This window comes from Lampris incognitus, chromosome 9 (genome assembly GCF_029633865.1).
Source record: "Lampris incognitus isolate fLamInc1 chromosome 9, fLamInc1.hap2, whole genome shotgun sequence".
Taxonomy (NCBI): domain Eukaryota; kingdom Metazoa; phylum Chordata; class Actinopteri; order Lampriformes; family Lampridae; genus Lampris; species Lampris incognitus.
The window spans coordinates 15,486,131-15,505,829 of record NC_079219.1 but is presented as its reverse complement, the minus strand read 5'-3'; the positions used below and the strand labels follow the sequence as shown (position 1 = coordinate 15,505,829).

Sequence of the window (19,699 nt, the reverse complement as noted above, 5' to 3'; positions counted from 1 at the left end):
CTTCATTGCTTGTCGAAAGATAAACTAGCCTACAATGTCACAGAGAAGTAGCCTAAATATCAGTCGATGAGACCGTCCAACTTTGACCTGTCGGCATTATAAAGCTGTAGGGTAAAATAGGTATGTGGTGTTTAATTTGGTTTGCCATTCAACAAACAACCCCAAATTACTCCACACATAAGTATGCCAGGCTATTTTTGCAGTGCTAGAAGCTCCCCAATGAGTGTCAAACTCACAATATGCTCACCATTTTCCTTTCAGAGAGAAATACACAAAGGCAAAAATGAAGAATTATGGGTCCCTAAGGGCACCCAATTTTTCCACCAGATGATTTCAATTTCTAGTGGAAAAATTGGGTGCTTTCCATGCACTTTTCCTTGTTTTGAAAAAGTGATGTACATTTTCCATCTTTTGGAAAAGTGCTGACATAATCTGACAAGCCTATTATCTCAGCAGAAAGCCATGTATGTGTGTGTTTTATGTAGTTTTCCACAACCTGCAATTTCTCAGTCTTGGGTAGTTATGTGTTAGAAGTACTACAAAGAATAGAAGTGTGTGTGACTCAAAAAAATACCATGATCTGGGGCGTCCAGGTGGCATGGCGGTCTATTCCGTTGCCTGCCAACATGAAGATCGCCGGTTCAAATCCCCGCGTTACCTCCAGCTTAGTCAGGCGTCCCTACAGACACAATTGGCCATGTCTGCGGGTGGGAAGCCGGATGTGGGTATGTGTCCTGATCGCTGTACCAGCACCTTCTCTGGTTGGTCGGGGTGCCTGTTTGGGGGGGAGGGAATAGCGTGATCCTTCCACGTGCTACATCCCCCTGGCGAAACTCCTCACTGCCAGGTGAAAAGAAGCGGCTGGCTCCACATGTATCGAAGGAGGCATGTGGTAGTCTGCAGCCCTCCCTGGATCGGCAGAGGGGGTGGAGCAGCGACCGGGACAGATCGGAAAATAGGGTAATTGGCCAAGTGTAATTGGGGAGGAAAGGCTGGGGGGGAATCCCCCCAGAAAAGAATAGAAGTGTGTGATTTAAAAAAAAACATGATCTGTTTGTCTGTCTGTTTGCCTGTCCACCTGTCCATTCATTTAACTTACTTCAGTTTGTCTTGAATGACATATCCTTGCTCCTGCTCCCTCGTAGCCCTATCCTGACTTACTTACTACCTTTCTGAGTAACAGCCACACACACGCACGCACACACATGCGCGCGCACACACACACACACACACACAGCAGTGTGTGTTTTGGCTACATTGTCACAGCTGTGGGATGAGTCATTAAGCAGTTGCGTGCTAAGAGCTAATTGATATGTTCTGGGCTGAGTCACTCACATGTCATCTTTAGATTGTATTTGGGGATTTCTGGGCCAAGTTTCATTATTTCAAAAGAGTTTTTCTTTCTTTCTTTCTTTCTTTCTTTCTTTCTTTCTTTCTTTCTTTCTTTCTTTCTTGCTGGCATTACAAATATAAGACTTGTTCTTTTCAACACATCACTGTAGCACTGAGGTTCAAGACTTTACCTCAAATTGCTAAAACACAATCAAGGCTGTTTGTTTGCTGATAGCCTCATAGGCAAGTACCTGAATTTTTAGAGAATATAAAGATTATCTTTGTATTAACACTAGTCATGTTATGCTCAGCGGCACGGTGGCACAGTGGTTAGAGCAGTTGCCTCACAGCAAGAAGGTCCTGGGTTCGAGCCCCAGGGTAGTCCAACCTTGGGGATCATCCCGGTTCATCCTCTGAGTGGAGTTTGCATGTTCTCCCCGTGTCTGCGTGGGTTTCCTTCGGGGGCTCCGGTTTCCTCCCACAGTCCAATGACATGTAAGTCAGGTGACTCGGCCGTACTAAATTGTCCAGGGTGTCACCCCAATGACTGCTGGGATAGGATCCAGCATCCCTGAGAGCAGGATAAGCGGATCAGATAATGGATGGATGCTAGACTCTAGCTTTACACAAGATTTATGACATTCACAATCTTGATGAAGAGCAATACGCATGTGATAAAGAAGGCGATGAAGATAATCCACATATACAAACACACAAGCACATGTGTGCATGCACGCACACACATATACTCAGTAAAAACACACTTTCACAAACGTGCAATTTGAAAAGCAAGCACTCACGCTCACACAAATTCTCATTCAGCACCACACATTAACATACACACACGCGCCTGCCCTTCCACAAAGGCTTTTTAATTATCTCTCATTGATTTCAGAGCTTTGTTAATCTCTGTTTCATCATCAGCACTCTTCAAACACCCTGTTAATGGTTTCCAACTACAGGGGTGGGGGTGGAAAGACAGTCATGTTTGAATCAGTCTGTGATTTTCCCCGTCGTGGGACACATTTAAAAGGGAATGCTCCAAGGGGGATTCATGACATGAGGAATGGTTTGTTTGAGGAGCATGTGAAGGACATTCTTTATTATAACTATAACTAACTATATCTGTTCTTCTGTTGCCCTTGCACAGTACCCTTGTTCTCAACTCCTTAGCTGTCCTCCAACAAACAGAATTGTTTACAGTGATAAGCCAGTTTAGGTGCAGCGTTCAGGGCCAGTCCATTCAGCTGTGTGTAAAGACAGCCTATTCTGTCGGTTTACAGACTGGACAAACGTGTGACTGCCCCATGAGTCCCATGTCTGCTCAACTTCCAAAATTCATCCTGCAAAGATGCTGCAGCACTGTCAGTCTCGCTGTCTATGTGCCTCTCTTAGTTTGAGTCCAGCCTGATGAAGTCAGGGTGTTCGTGAGATGAAAATTGGTAGGGAGGATGAGGAAAAGGAGGGAATGAAGAGGAGGTTAAGGGCAGGGATGAAGAACAGATAATAAGGAGGAGTATACAGATACAGAGCGGAGCTAGCAGGAAGAAGGGAATGTCCCCTCTCAGAACTGGAGGGAAAAGCCAGAGAGAGCAGAGAGATGGGCTGTGTGTGTGTGTGTGTGTGTGTGTGTATGTGTGTGTTTCAGTTTAAGAGGAGAGTAGTGGAGTATGTCATCTCCTAACCCCGTCGCCAAGCAACAAACACGCTTTGTTGCCGCGGAGACATGAGGGGGTGATGTCACTCAAGATCAGAGAGAACGCAAACACAGACACACCAAAAGATCATGTATCCCCCCCCTCCCCTCCCCCCATTAGTCTCACACACACACACACTTCCATACACACTTCAGACTGACAGTAGGTAATACTTAAAGAGACAAGTACACAAACTATTTTCAAGATTCTACGTCATCACTCAAACTTCTTCTCTTTGAGTTGGCCAGCTAACAACTTGCCCTGTGATCGCTTCTGATTTAAGGTAAAAATCAGCAAATTACTTGCTTGAACTATGTGTTTGTGATGACTGGCCCTAGTCCTATTTACTATTGACGTTTTTTTTTAATGATTGTTATGTGATTCTGTTCCCTAACTGCAATGCAATTGGTCTGTTCTGTTTTTCCCACTGCACTGCACAACGGCCGCTGTGGGCTATGTGTCGCACATTGTGGTCACTCACTCATGGACGACCTGAGAGGGACTTAACGCGTGGTTGTTTGTCTTTGATATATTAACTATACATTTCAAAATTACTTGGAATAATAATACTCTAGCTCTGTGATGGCCTGGCGGCCTGTCCAGGGTGTCTCCACGCCTGCCGCCCACTGACTGCTGGGATAGGCTCCAGCATCCCGTGACCCTGATTGGGATATGTGGCTTAGATAATGGATGAATGGAATGGATGTTTAAATATATTCACAAAGCCACTACATGACAAATCGGAACCCTTGGCCAAACCTTAACATCTCGGGAATTGTTGTGCACCCTAGTCCTTGTTTTTTTTTTAAGCGTGTGAAATTGCCCAAACCACACTTTCAAACATTCAACGCAGTTTAAGAATCAAGTGTTCTGGGCTGACTTGTGGAATGGCATGCAAGGCTAGGAACAAAAAAAAAAAAGGGGGGGGGCAGCACTGACAAAAATGGATGAGAACAAAAAGTCTGAATGTGTGAAATAATCTTATGAGGGGGGAAGAAATGTATTTTTCTTTCTTGCAAGACTAGTGCAGTGCCTGTTCAAAACGTGCCTGTTCGGAACAGGCTGATTGCTTGGTCTCTGTTTCTGCTTGCGGCTTTCAAATGTCTAATCTGAGTGTGGGGATGGTTGAGCTGCGGTATTTATACCTGTGATGTCATCATGTCTGTATCACGCGTGTGACATCATCAAGTCTATACGTTTTGCACAAACTTGTAGCATGCAAGCTAATTAGAGAACCGCTTATCCAAACAACTTCACACTGGACACTGCACCTCCCTGGGGCCTCAGCAATACACCCACCAAGTGTGACGTTGATCGGATGAGCAGCTGTCGAGAAAATTGAAGAAAAGACAGACATACAGGGAGATTCCTTCCATTTTAGTATGATGGCTGGGGATGGCATGGTGCTTTAATGGCTAGCACTGTCACCTCAAAAAAAGAAAGTCCTGCGTTTGATTCCAACGGTTTGTGCTGAATTTGCATGTTCTCCCCATGTTTGTGTGGGTTTCTTCCCACGGGCCAGTGATTCATGATAGGTGAACTGGAATCTTTAAATTACCCATGGGTGTGAATGGTCTGTGACTGACTGTGTGTTTGGGCCCTGTAATGGTGACCTGTCTAGGGCAGAAAGCAGGTCTCCCTGCCTTCCACCTAATGCCTGCTGGGATAGACTCCACCCCCCCAATGACCCCAAATTGTATCAAGTGGGTACAGATAATGGGTGAATGGCAGTCAGGGTGAGTCTCTTTAGAGTGACATACCGTTGTGATAGTAGAATAAGTTTAAAACGTGGTGGAAGGGTAGACATTTCATAAGCCACCAAACCAGACCCTAGTCTCTGTTCTGTAACAGTTCTGTTGAAGCACTGGCAATGTGTTGAAATAATTATTTGATAGCCTTAAAGTGATACTGACATCAAAATCTGAAAATTCCTATTGATAGGCTATGTTCCGAGTTGGAATGTTGCCACGGAGAAATTCAGTGGCCAAAACAGCGCATCTGCGGCCACTCAAGAGAGAGACCTGTGATTGACTGTAGATGGTGTCCAATGACAAATTGTGCCGGTGGATACGTTAGACACCAGTCAGTTTGCATATAGCGTGTGTCCGTAGCGAGATGCTATAAAACCACGGGGAAGCCGTTCTTTCACCCCCTCCTGCTAGCTACTTGGCTCGAGTTTGTGCTATTTTGCTGAGACTTTATTATTGATCTTGCTACGACATATTGCTGTCTATCTATCTAGCTATCTATCTATCTGTCTGTCTATCTATTTATCTAAATATCTATCATCTATCTATCTAACAGTTATTTGTATCATCGAACATATTATTCGCCAAGTTGTATTGCACTGCTGTGCCGTAGGCCTACCACCATTTTTTTCTACGGCAAGTGATGAGTGGTACCGAGCCCCACCCACGCGAACACCCAGGAAGACAGTAGCCAATAGCTTTGAATTCATAAAACCACACCTATTTTTGGTTATGATTCAAACTCCCAATGTTAAAAAATGTGTTCAGAAAGGGCACGTCTGTCTCTCTTTAACATCATGTGTTGACTAGTGGCAGTTTCACTGTGTTCACCACAGAGGGCTCTATAGTGCGTTAAAACTGATGCAAATCCAGCTTGGTCAATCTACAGAAAAAGTATTATGGCTAAACTATGAACTTGTCTCATAGTGAACTAAAAACCTACTACAAACAAATGAGATCGCTTCCAGTCTTTTCATTGCTTTGGATTATCAAAAAGCCTATATCATTATTATTATCATTATATTATTATCATTATTATATTCCAAACATCAAACAGTAAAATCTAGCTTTTCAGCTGCTTTTCCTTTGAAAAAAAATGCATAAAATGTGTTTAATGCTACTCTAATGTCCATGTTTATGAAATCTTGCAATGACCAACTTTAGTCTTACAACTATCCGTTACAGTTCTGCTGTCCCTTTTCCTAATAAAATCTATAGGATGCAGTCTGTGTGTGTGTGTGTGTGTGTGTGTGTGTGTGTGTGTGTGTGTGTGTGTGTGTGTGTGTGTGTGTGTGTGTGTGTGTGTGTGTGTGTGTGTGTGTGTATGTGTACGTGCACGTGCATACGCGTGCCTGAGTGAGTGAGTGAGTGATTAATCAGTTTTCTCTTTCTCCAGGCACAGACAGCCGACAGATCTGATTGGTGGGAATGTTCTGAAGGGGAAGAGCTTGTGAATCTACTGCAAGATCTGACTCACTCAAACAGGTGTGTTTGTGTGCATCTCTGTACATGCACATGCGTGGCTGCTGTGTGTGTGTTTGGTTCGTCTAAACCTAATTTGGGTAAAACAATTCAAATAACCATAAGATTTTGCTATTCTGCTATAGTAGAGGCTTTGCATACACATCAAAACAAAAAAAAACAAAAAAAAACGTTTGACATGGTTCTGCACCAACACAAAATGTGGAAAAAGTCAAAGGGATTTGTGTTTTAGTTCTGCACTTCTCTCTGTATGTGTATCTACAGCAGGCCTGATAGCACTCTAGTGACTGAATTATTAAAATGGCTCCACTTAAATTTCTTTTGTGAAGCGTCTGTCTTAGTCCTCGCTTATTCATTTCTACATGCATGTTTAAACGTGTCTGCGCAAATGTCACAACCTGTCTTTTTCTCATTATTCATTGAAAAGACTCAAGTACCAAACGCTGCTGAGAAGAAAGCATAAAGGAGCTGAATGCCATGGGCACATCAGGAGCTGAAAAAGAGAGAAAAAAAGACTGAAAATAACACAAGATCTTTTTATTATATTTCAAGAGGCCTTCTTAACAATAGTATAAACCACTACTTGTAGTTGCACCAAGCACCTGCTGAATGCTGCTAATGCCAACTTTAAACTCCTGATCAAACTGAGTGAGATTACTACTAACTAGTGTCCAGAACACGTGTGTCCTGTGCCCCATAGCAATCATCCTATGGCTTGAATTTGAAACGAAATCCATCCAGTATTGGTAAAATACAACAATTAAGCATATACACAGACCCAGTTACAACAGACCTTTTCATAATAGGAATATTAAGAGACTAAAGACCCAGCTCTTTCACAAACACCTCTGTACTTGATGGACAGAGGAAGAAAAAAAAATGAAAATCTGCCTCTGTGCACTGCCTGTTGGCACCTACTTGCTGTTGGATGGAACTTAGCTTTATGGCACTTACTCATGTTGTTCTCTCTTGCCTAGATCCTTGCTTGTGTTGTATCAGCTCTCAGAAGTACGTTGCTTTGGATAAAAGCATCTGCTAATCTGCTAAATGAAACTGTAAATGGAATTATTATTGTAAAGCCCACTTTTGGCCCTGGAACAAGTATGCGTTTCCACCAAAATGCTAAGCAAACTTTTGAAGAATAATAAAAAAAAAAAGAAAGAAAAGATCAAGTATCAGCAATGCTCAGCGTTTTGGTTTTTATTTTTCAAAGCCATCCAGCATGCCGAATTTCGCCACAAGAGGGCCCTGTTACATAACCTCACACGAACAGGAACAACTTTTGGATCCGTGGAAACATAAAATCCCGGTGAAAATCAGTTTAAACCAATCTGCTCCTTTTAAAAAATTTGGGTATTTTTCAGTGAAAATCGGTAAAAACTGAAAACGCTGAGCCTTGAGTATCAGTCAGTTGCATTGTTAGTTGGTTTTAAGTGGTGAAACATTCTCCAGGTTCAGAGGGCTATGTTATCAAGAACATTCAAAAGGAAAATGGGTTGACAAGCCTTACTTGCCCTTCAGTGATCTTGAATAAGCTATTCCTGTTCTTGTTTAATGTAGATGCAAAGGAATATGTAATTGGATCATTATAACAAGCATTTCAGGGGGAAAAATCGCTATTCACAATGTCAGTAGGCTAGAACTTCATGCAAACAGCGATTTGTGAGTGACATTAGCAACAGTTATTTCCATAATGATAATAATACATTTTATTTAGAGTGCTTTTCAAGGTACTCAAAGATGCTTTACTTAAGTTTAAAATAAACATAAAAGCAATACACCAAAAACATATTACACAACATTAATCACACATTAAAAGCAATTCTGAAAAGGTGAGTTTTGATTAATGATTTGAACGTGGACCGATCGGTGCAGTGTCGATGTGTTTGGGGAGGGGGCAGCTATGTAGAAGGCTCTGTCACCCCTGGTCCAGTGCTTGGTCCTATGTGGTTTCATATGGCAAACTGAAAACAGTACCTCAGGACTTTAAAGATGCCTCCATTACACACCTCTATAAGCGCAAGGGAAATCGCCAATCATGTGATAACCACCATGGAATTCCCTGCTGTCCATTGCAGGCAAGACACTTGCAAGAGTTTTACTAAATTGCCTCAGCACACACCTAGAGAGAGGACTTCTACCTGAGAGTCAGTGTGGATTCCGGAAAGAACGCAGAACCATAGACATGGTGTTTGCTGCCCACCAGCTTCAAGAAAAATGCCAGGAACAAAATGTTGACCTGTACTCCACTTTTGTCGATCTGACCAAGGCCTTTGACACTGTCTGCAGAGACGGACTTTGGAGAATCATGGCAAAATACGGATGTCCAAAAAAGTTCATCACCATCGTACGACAGCTACACAATGGCATGCTAGCCAGAGTCCCAAGTTGCATCTGAGCCATTCCCTGTCTCTAACGGAGTAAAGTAAGACTGTGTCCTTGCCCCAACCCTGTTCATCCTTATGTTCTCAGCCATTCTGTCAGATGCCTTCAGAGAGGAGGACGCTGGCATTGCTGTCAATTATCGTTTTGATGCCTCTCTCTTCAACCCTCAGCGGCTTAAAGCAAAAACCTTAGTTAAAACGGCAACCATCAACGATCTTCTGTTTGCCGATGACTGCGCCCTCAATGCTATATCCGAAGCCAACATGCAACATAGTGTCAATAAGTTCTCAGAGGCTTGCAACAACTTCGGCCTCACCATCAACATAAAAAATACTGAAGTACTACATCAGCCAGCTCCAGGCAAGCCATACAATGTACCCAACGTCACCATCAATGGGCATCGATGAAATGTGGCTGACAAATTCACCTACCTGGGCAGTGCTCTCTCCAGATATGTCACCATTGATGAAGATGTGAGCAGACAACTTGCTAAAGCAAGTACTGCTTTTGGCAGACTCCACAAGAATGTGTGGAACAGGAGAGGCATCACCCAGGAGACAAAAATTAAAGTGTATCGGGCCATAATTCTCACCACACAACTTTATGGCTGCGAAAAATTGACACTTTATAAACGCCATGCAAAAACACTTAACCACTTTCACACCACATGCTTCAGAAAACTTCTTGGCATGAAGTTGGATGACAAGATCCCTGACACAGAGGTCCTCACTCGCTCAAGACTGCCGAGTATACAGACCATCCACATGCAATCACAGCTTCGTTGGGTGGGCCACGTAGTTCGCACCACTGGCTCCCAAAGAAACTGTTATATGGCGAACTCAAGCAAGGCAAGCACTCCCATGGTGGTAAAAAAAAGTGTTTCAAAGACACCTTGAAGGTTTTGTTAAAGGCCTTCACCATCAACTATGACACATGGAAACAGAAAGCTCTGAACATAGGAGAGTGGTGTGCAGCTGTCCGAAATGGCGCAAACACATGTGAGGCCGCCAGGATTGCTGCAGCAGAGAGCCGCAGGCAGGCCAGGAAAGACTGTGCCAGCAACCCTCCAGCTACTCCCACTATCCCATACCCACACTGCCAAAGAACATTCAGGGCACAGATTGGACTTACCAGCCATCTTCGCACCCACCGAAATCGACCCCTACAGGATGACTAGATGGTCCTCGTCGCTGCGATGGACGAACAACAAAACAAACACACAGTATCAGATATGGCAGAAAGCAATGCACCCATGGAGATCATCACTCCTGACCATTTAAGAAGCGATGTGTGGAATTTTTTTTGGATTTCCGTCAACAAATGGAAAAATAGCATATAAAACTATAATAACCTGAGGCCTCGTGTATCAGTTGTTACTGTGGGCAAATTTGTGCGTACACACCCATGTGATTTTTAAGCCCTGAAGTTTGTCTCAGAGACCAGTCCAGAGCCTAGGTAACCCCTGAATTTAGACACCAATTGGCTAACACTGATGTCTTTGCAGGCCTGGGTGATTGCTCATTGCAAGAGGTAGACAATGGATGTTAGGAGGAAGGAATTGCAAATAACCATCATGCTTTGCTACTGACTGTTAGACAATCTTGAGGGCTAAAAAATTCCCTGGGTGTGTACGCACAAATTTGCCCATAGTAACGATTGATATATGAGGCCCCTGGTAATGTTGGAATGCCCTCTAGTGGACATAACATATAACAACCACATGCTGATTGTAACATTGGCAATGACATTGTCAATGTCTGTATATACAGTGTAAAAGCAAATAGTAAATCTTAGGCTAAATTTGAGCATTAAAACCACCACTACTACTACTACTACTACTTTCGGCTGCTCCCGTTAGGGGTTGTCACAGCAGATCATACGTTTCCATTTCTTCCTGTCCTCTGCGTCTTCCTCCATTACACCAGCCACCTGCATGTCCTCTCTCACCACATCCATAAACCTCTTTGGCCTCCCTCTTCTCCTCTTCCCTGGCAGCTCCATATTCAGCATCCTTCTCCCAATATACCCAGTATCTCTCCTCCACACATGTCCAAGCCATCTCAATCTTGCCTCTCTTGCTTTGTCTCCAAACCATCCAACCTGAGCTGTCCCTCGAATATAATCATTCCTAATCCTGTCCTTCTTCGTCACTCCCAATGAAAATCTTAGCATCCTCAACTCTGCCACCTCCAGCTCCACCTCCTGTCTTTTCGTCAGTGCCACTGTTTCCAAACCATGTAACATGGCTGGTCTCACAACCATCTTGTAAACCTTCCCTTTAACTCTTGCTGGTACCCTTCTGTCGCAAATCACTCCTGACACTCTTCTCCCCCCTGCCTGCACTCTCTTCTTCACCTCTCTCCTGCACTCCCCATTACTTTGGACAGTTGACCCCAATTATTTAAAGTCATACGCCTTCATCACCTCTTCTCCTTGCATCCTCACCATTACACTGTCCTCCCTCTCATTCATGCATAGGTATTCCATCTTGCTGCTACTGACTTTCATTCCTCTTCTCTCCGGTGCATATCTCCACCTCTCCAGGCTCTCCTCAACCTGCACCCTTCTCTCGCTACAGATCACAATGTCCTCCACAAACATCCTAGTCCACGGAGACTTCTGCCTGATCTCGTCCGTCAACCTGTCCATCACCACTGCAAATAAGAAAGGGCTCAGAGCCGATCCTTGATGTAATCCCAACTCCACTTTGAACCCATCTGTCCTTCCTACCGCACACCTCACTGCTGTCACACCTCCCTCATACATATCCTGCACCACTCCCACATACTTCTCTGCAACTTCCGACTTCCTCATACAATACCACACCTCCTCTCTCGGCACCCTGTCATATGCTTTCTCTAAATCCAAAGACACAATGTAACTCCTTCTGACCTTCTCTATACTTCTCAATCAACATTCTCAAAGCAAACATCACATCTGTGGTGCTCTTTCCTGGCATGAAACCATACTGCTGCTCGCTAATCATTACCTCTCCTCTTAACCTAGCTGCTATTACTCTTTCCCATATCTTCATGCTGTGGTTGATTAAAAACTCGAATATAATTCGATTATTAAAAATGATAAGGAATGACATTTGAATGGGATTATAGAGGAAGACTGACAGCCCAGTGGTGGGATCCTTTTCTCTTTTTCTTTTTCCCCCCAGACGGATCGGCAAACAGTAGTAGCCAAGTTGGCCTGACAGACAATGCAGGAACGGAATCAGAAATAAGCACTTAAACGAGCACCTGATGACCATGCTTAGTGATAACAAAGAGCTAAGATGAAAACTATTATTTTAGTTCTATAGCTTGTGCGATCTTGTTTATCTGCATGCTTGTGTGTAGGAGAATTACTTCCTATGTTTTGCACTGCAGGTTGAGAGGGAAGGAGTGTTTCTGTGTGGGTGTGTTTTAGACAGAGGGAGACAATGTTTGTGGGCAGCTGCTGGGTGTGTGACAGAGCAAGAGAGAATGTGTGTGTGTGTGTGTGTGTGTGTGTGTGTGTGTGTGTGTGTGTGTGTGTGTGTGTGTGTGTGTGTGTGTGTGTGTGTGTGTGTGTGTGTGTGTGTGTGTGTGAGGACCTGTATGAGTGCTTTTCCATTTTGAACTCTTGGTTTGTTGTCACGGTGACTGTGCTTGCTTTGATCTTTTCATGTGTGAGGCCAAAGACCTCCCACACACAGATACCCTAACACATACAAACACACACACACACACACACCATGTCTCCCTATACCTGCGGGGACCCCTCACTGACAACATTCATTCCCTAGCCCATAACCGTGCCTTACCTTAACCCTTAAACTAATTTCAGATCAGACAACACAATATTTTTGTCGTTCATGATGGTCACCATGTCCGTTTAGGCAATCATAGTGCCATAACATCTTACCGTGTCTTGACCGGGAGACTGGCAGCACTACAAGTATGACCCTGACCGATCATCGTATGCTACCTTTCACGATCTTGCGTGAGTTCATAGGTCATCATGGAGGAGGGTCAAGAAATTGTCGATCATGGTTACAGAAATGCTGCGTGTGCTGCTGGCAGTCTTGAGTTCTAAAAGAGAAGAGAGAAGAAACGATCGTGGGTGCTGTTGCGGCTAGTGCTATAGCTTAACTAGCTACTCACCGGGTTGCTGAAGTGCCTCCGCTATTTCTCGCCAACATTTCTCCTACCTTTTTTGGTTCTGTCATGGTCCTCCCTCGAGGAAGCGTCAGAAAGGCAGGGGTATTGTTGCCACCGCTCGACTAACGTTTTGTCGTTCCACCTGACAGCAGCGTCACTTTCTCTTTGCCATGTGTACATATGTGCACCAGACAGCACTCTGTCATCCTATTGGTCAATGTCAAGGAACACATTGCAGGAGATGTCAGACTAGGCAGGAAATACAATATATTCTGACATGCTAGATTTTTTGTCAGGGTGGCTTTGGGCGTCCCAGAAGCCACATCGCTGTTCTTCGATTATGTCACACTACACTGGGTAAAGATGCCCGTTCCTCGTTCCCGATGTTCATAATTGGGCCCGACGCTGGAAATTTGTTGGTGACATCAACATCGGCTGAAATCGTCTAGTCTGGTCCCAGCATTACCCTAATTCTAGCCTTAACCCTAAACCCAATTCCTAACCCTAAAATAGAAACTTTTCAGGTGACCGGGTAGCGCAGCGGTCTATTCCATTGCCTACCAAGATGGGGATCGCCGGTTCGAATCCCCGTGTTACCTCCGGCTTGGTCGGGCATCCCTACAGACACAATTGGCCATGTCTGCAGGTGGGAAGCCGGATATGGGTATGTGTCCTGGTCGCTGGACTAGCGCCTCCTCTGATCGGTCGGGGCACCTGTTCAGGGGGAGGGGGAACTGGGGGAAAAAAACAAGACACTTTTCCTCATGGGGACCCAAAAAATGCCCCCACAAGATAGGTGGTTTCAAGTTTTTCTATCCTAATGGGATATTTGGTGTGTATACACACACACACATACTTTCCCTCCCTCTCTCACCCTCCCATATATAAGTAGTATATACATATAAATAGAACCTCTCTCTCTGTCTCTCTCATACACATCCTGTCAGATCATTGAAGGGCGTGTATTGTCCTGCCATAGAGGCCCCCCTACTCTCCTCCCTCTTTTTCTCTCTATCATTTCTTTTCTTCTCTCGCCTTTCCCCCATTGGTACTTCTTCTCTCTTCCTTCTCCCTGCTATTTCTCTCTCTCCTTATAACCCCCTACCTCTCTCCCCCTCCTCCCTTTTCCATACCTCTTTTCCCAATAGTTCCCTCACTCTTCCCATTTACCTGCTACTGCTGGCTTCTTCTCTCTCTCCCTCTTGCCTTTCCTCCACTTATTTTGCCTTTCCTCCACCAATTTTACCTTCTTTGCACTCTCTCTCTCTCTCTCTCTCTCTCTCTCTCTCTCTCTCTCTCTCTCTCTCTCTCTCTCTCTCTCTCTCTCTCTCTCTCTCTCTCTCTCTCTCTCTCTCTCTCTCTCTCTCTCTCTCTCTCTCTCTCACTCTCTTTTCTCTGCTGTCCTCTCTGGGAGATGAAAGCCCAGATCTGCTCCAGCCTTTGAAGTGGCTGAGACTGGCACGCTCCCCCTCTGGTTTACCGGGGGGGTGCAAGTTTTTTGGAGAAAGGGCAGGAGATGAGAGGAGCTGGAGAGGGTGAGGGGAGGTTTCTAATTGAGCCGATGAGAAGAGCCAGGGCAGGCGGAGGAGAGGGGTTGGGGGGGGGGGGGGTCCTGAGGTCTGCGCTGTGATTCCACCCCCGATGATGTCATACCGACTTTGCCATGGCAACCTGCAGAATGCCTTTTCCAAACCTCAAACCCTTACCCGAATTGAGGGAGGGGGTTTCACACCCCTCCGCTTGGTAGGAAAAGCCTAGAGGCCCAAAATCTGATCCCCATGTTATTGCTGCTTTCAAAATATCAGGCCATCAGGAACAGGGCCTGATTTTACTGAGGCTTAAAGAAAAGAAAAAAAATCTAAGTAGAAGCATCATGTCTATTCTGATTCCAGAGGAACAACACTGAACTAACTGACCGCCTCCAATAAAGACCCAGCTCTTTGTCAGTGATGGATTTAATCAGTGTATGAAGGCTAGGCTAAGTAAACTGCCTATTTCTACCTAACTTAGGTGCAGTGCTCAAAAACTTCCTTTACCAAAGGAAGGCCTGGTGATTGTTCAGCTTCGATTTTCCCTGATTGTGTGAGCTGTTTTTTGAAAACCTCTATAGATGGTGTTTTCAGATGGACCTTTCCCCAAATTTTACATTCCTTTGTCTAAGTGCTATGCTAGTTGCAGTAAAAAGGAGGCGCAGGTGCAGGCCGTTGCCCAGGGCCACACAACCCAAGGACGTACTCAAGACTTCCTCACATTCGATTGCTTTTACACCCCTGAGTGATACAAAGGGCAGCTGGTAGAGATGGGAGGACCAATTTGTGAGCGCGTTGAAAGAATGCGGATCAAGCTAATCAGTCGACTGTCCATCAGTCCCGGAGCACAGATGAAAACGACTCCGCATAGCACGCACATGCGCGCGCGCACACACACATAGAGATGTTCCTCGAGATCACTTAAACTGCACAGCCCTGCTGAACAACCTACCTCTATTTCATGGCTCTTTTGCACACTTTGAACACTAGTATGTAGCTATCACACTAGACAGACTGACAGACACAGGGAAAATACAGACACAACATGACAGACACAAAGTGTTGTTTGCGTACAAAGGATTTGAGACTGTGGGAGGCATTACTTGTAATCTGGAGCCAATAGTGTCATTCTAAACTCATTATGGGACTCGAGCGTCAGTGCGTGTGACTGGAAGTGCAAGAATTTAATAAGAAGCCAACTTCAAGTTTTTCCTTAAAAATTTAGGGTCTAGGTTTTCCGATTTTTTTTTTCTCCTCCAAATTCTCCAGCTTTCTATGATTTTCAGGGCCTGCGGGAGGCTTGTTAATTAGGTTAATTAGGTGGGTTTTAATTAATTAAGGGGGACAGGCGGGTGGGTGGAGGTCTGTCGGCCTGGCACAGGGCTGCCCTGGCAGGGTTAGAGGAGGCGGAATAGGGAGGTAGAGGATAGATGGAGGATGAAGACGGGCAGGGCGGAGAGAGAGAAAGTAGAGGGGAACAGAGAACCTATTACATTACATTCCAGTTAGCTGGTAAGGGGTCTGGTAGAGGTTGGCTATTTAAACCAAGCTGCCATATGATATGTGAATTAATGTGTCTATGTTTATACTATGTTTTATTTCAGTGTGTCATAACTGAGGATTTTTTTTAAACTGACCGAGTACAGCATGCCATATTAGAATTTCATGAAGTATTCATATTTAGATGCCATATCAAGCAGTATGCCTTAATATTTTAAGGTAGTATGTTGTGTATGTGTGTGCCTTTGCACAGGATAGCTTATTTTAAAATGACATAGTATAGAAAACTGTTTTTAAATGCTACCCTATGGTGTATGTTTTCAAACACCAAAATATGTTGTATGACTTCTAATGCCATAATCTATCTGCTTTTATATCTCACAGCTTATTACAACATATTTTAATGACATGAGTATATTGTGTTTGGTAATAAACACAGTATGTTGTAATTTCTTATGCAATATTTGTTTAGTTCTTGGTTGAGTTTGTATTCTTACTAGTGCAGTCAAAATGTGTCTGTTCGGAACGGGCCGATTGCTTGGCCTCTGGTATTGCTGCTTGCAGCTTTCTCGAGAAATGCTCATCCAAACAACTTCACACTCGACACTGCACTTCCTTGGGTCCCCAGCAATACACCCGCCAAGTGTGAGGTCGATCGGATGAATGGTTGTTGAGAAAATCGCAGGACAGACGGAGACTCCTTTCATTTTAGTTAGATTCCAAACACCATAGTCTATTATGTTTTTGTTCATTTAATTTTTTCTTCTCAAAAATCCATAACGGTGTCCAAGGTTAAGTTCAAGGAGCAAAACAAAAATTGAAAAATATAACTTTCAGAAGGGTGGAAATTGAAAACTAGAACAGGAAGGAAAGTAAGGATGAACTTCACCTGAAAAGCCAGCACCTGAAAGGCCATTGGTGTTGGCAAGCGCTGACTGCAATTCCTTCGGTTATTGTTTTGAACATCGGGGTCTTTCTAATCTCCTGCCTGCTACAGCTGACATTCCTCCACAGAACCCAACCCATCCCCATAATCTAGTCCATATGCCAAAACTCTTCAGACCACATAGCTAGCACACACTCCTCCTGCCTCTCTCCTCTCAACACGATACTTGCTTCCATTTGCAAACCGACAGGACCTATTGAACAAGTTGATACAGAGTGAAAGCAGAAGAAGCTGTTCAGGGATGTAATCGATTTTTTTTTTTTGCGAAAGCAATGGCCTCTTAAAACCTTGAGAGAATCTCATGACAGGATGTTGACCTCTTCCTTGTTTTGACTCGATTTCCCCATCAATTTCGAATGAGTGGCCCATTCTCTTATGCATATAAGAGTAACCTTACATGCGTTCGGGTGACAAGAAGTGACAGATAACCAGATTAACCGCAGATGACTTTAATGCATTGAGTACTGTGGCTTAACTGCAAAGAGCCACGGTGGCCAATATCTCACCGACGGAAATGGCATAAACAGCGGCGGTGGCATGGGGAACTCGTACACACACACACACAGGGGTACCTCTGAGGGATTACCACTAATTCCTACTGTGTCTGCTCAGGCAGCTCATGAGCTGAAGGAGATGCGGCAAAGAGTGCACTTTGCATACAAGTTACCTAAGTGTGACTAAAGCTGCCTCTATGTGGCAGAAGCTGAAATTGAATCTGTTGTTGCATTATGTGGGTCACACAGCACAGTGAGGATTCTCTGAAAATGCAAACATGTTAGGGAGGGGGATTTGTCTAGAGGTACACTTCGCCAGAGTGCGAATTATGCAATGATAATCGGGGGGTGTCAAGTTTTTCTTCAGGAAGTAAAGGGAACCCAGTACAGCACAGGCACGTGCTTCAGTGAACTGAAGTCTTACAATCCTTACAGCATCTTGCTTGTTTATCGTAACGTGTGCAGCCTGTAGATGATGATATAGCAAATCCATTACAGCAGCTCATGGGGCATGTATCACACAACAACTTTTGTAGTCAGAGTTTGCAAACAAAGTTCTAGAGCGAAATTCAACAAATATCTGGTATGATAGCATACATCTTTAAGTGCAGTCTCCTTTGTAACTCACCTCTTTGCTACTAGGTCCTGCCTGCTCACTGTCCTCCTGACCTCCTCCTGCCTGCTGAATGTCATTCTGACCTCCCTCTACTTCCTTAATACAACAGCACATAAATATAAAACTCACCATCACCCATACTATCCTGCTCAGTATTTAGCCTGCATGACAGCCACAGAAAATACAGGCTGCATTATCATCTCTAAGTCCTAATTCTTACAAGTTTCAACTTGCTCTTTTTTTTTAGCACCAAAAAAGTGCCGGATATCTCTCCTCTTGCTCATGTTGACTCTGTGAATGAAATGAGTTCAATAATGTAGTCATACATTCGAACTAATACAATTATTGCTTTCAGCACACATGGATTTTAATATTGTTCAATTACCCAACCAGGTAAAACTCTTGCATTCCTAAGTGAAAACAAAGGGAATGCCTATTATAAAAGCTAATATCAAGAAGGCAGAAAGACTAACTAAACCACCATGGCCACACAAAAGTCTGTTAAAATTAAATAACAAACTATATTGATGTCAAAACGTATCTCTACAAAAACTAATCCTCCGTTGTCTCACTGCTCATGACTGAACACCATTGTTAGCTAACATTAGATAATATATTGACATTTTTTATTGGTAATAAAATCCAAGCCATAGGCACGGCTAGCTAGCTATTTAGTCAACATTGGAAATGTAAGAGTGCTATCAGCTAGCTAACATTAGTTAGCTAATATTAGGTAAGGCAAACGTTAGCTTTAGCTAGCCAATGTTAGTTGCTGTAACTTATGACAAAAGTTAGAAACTAGCTAACGTTACGTTCATTTGTAGACACTTGACACAATCTAATTCAGAAACTCTGAAGCTAAGAAAGTGTATTAAACTAGCTAGATAGCCAAGCTACTTAACATTAACCTACAGCATCTCCATTGGCTTGCACGTTGCACATGAGCTTAGACTTTAATGAAGATGCAAGCGGTTGCAATGAGGCTGGCAAATGAGACGTTCAACTAACGTCAAGGTTAAGAAATTGTATGGTCCACTTTAGCGGTGTCTGAAATTGTATTGCAAGATTCTTCCAGGCATAAATATGAGAAATATATTGTAATATTTATGATTACAGGTAAGAAGGATATATCAGGTCAAGTCAAATTTATTTATAGAGCACATTTAAAAACAATCCATGTTGACCAAAGTGCTGTACAGACCAGAGCAAGTAGCTAAAACACATGAATACAAGAAACACCGACGTAGACAACAAGGCACATAGTTTATAGCCACGAATAAACAACACATGGACATAGGCACAAGTCAGAAATCAGCCACATCAAATGCTCGAAAATCAGTCAGGACCCCCCCCCCCCAATTCAAACCCTGTGCTTCACCATCGATTTGAATTACAAAGTTACAGTAGATTTAATAGGACAATCACAGAAAACCGACACCTGTCCTGAATGTACACAGCAGAGTAATTCAAAATGACAAGTGGTAAAAGTGGCTTGGCTTTACATGTAAAACTGTCCAGTTAAGAAGCACACAGTCCCGGTCAGACTAACAGTACCAGTTTACGACCGCGTCCATTTCAGTAAGCCATAACAGGCTTTTTCGCATAAGTGATGGATGTCTTGTACGAAGCTCAAGAGCCTGGTGAAATTACAGTCCTCGTGTATCCGCAGATAGTTGGTGTCTGTATACTATATAATCCAGAATCCTCAGGTATAAAAGCAATAAATAAATAAATAAATAAAGGTAAAAATACTTTTCTTGTTTTTTCCTCTCTCTTCAGGTCTCAAGTTGATGTGGCGGCTCTGGCTGCTGAGGTCCTCCAGGTGATCCACAGCCTTTAA

General features: G+C 43.7%; 1 protein-coding gene across 1 annotated transcript in view; it reads left to right on the top strand.

Annotated features, from left to right (window-relative positions):
• The window catches only part of ulk4 (unc-51 like kinase 4), a 176,672-nt gene extending 156,973 nt beyond the window's left edge, over positions 1-19,699 (top strand). Inside the window, exons 35-36 of the mRNA XM_056286926.1 lie at positions 6,174-6,262; positions 19,639-19,699. Coding sequence (XP_056142901.1) covers positions 6,174-6,262; positions 19,639-19,699 — 150 coding nt within the window. The remainder of the gene's footprint in view (positions 1-6,173; positions 6,263-19,638) is intronic.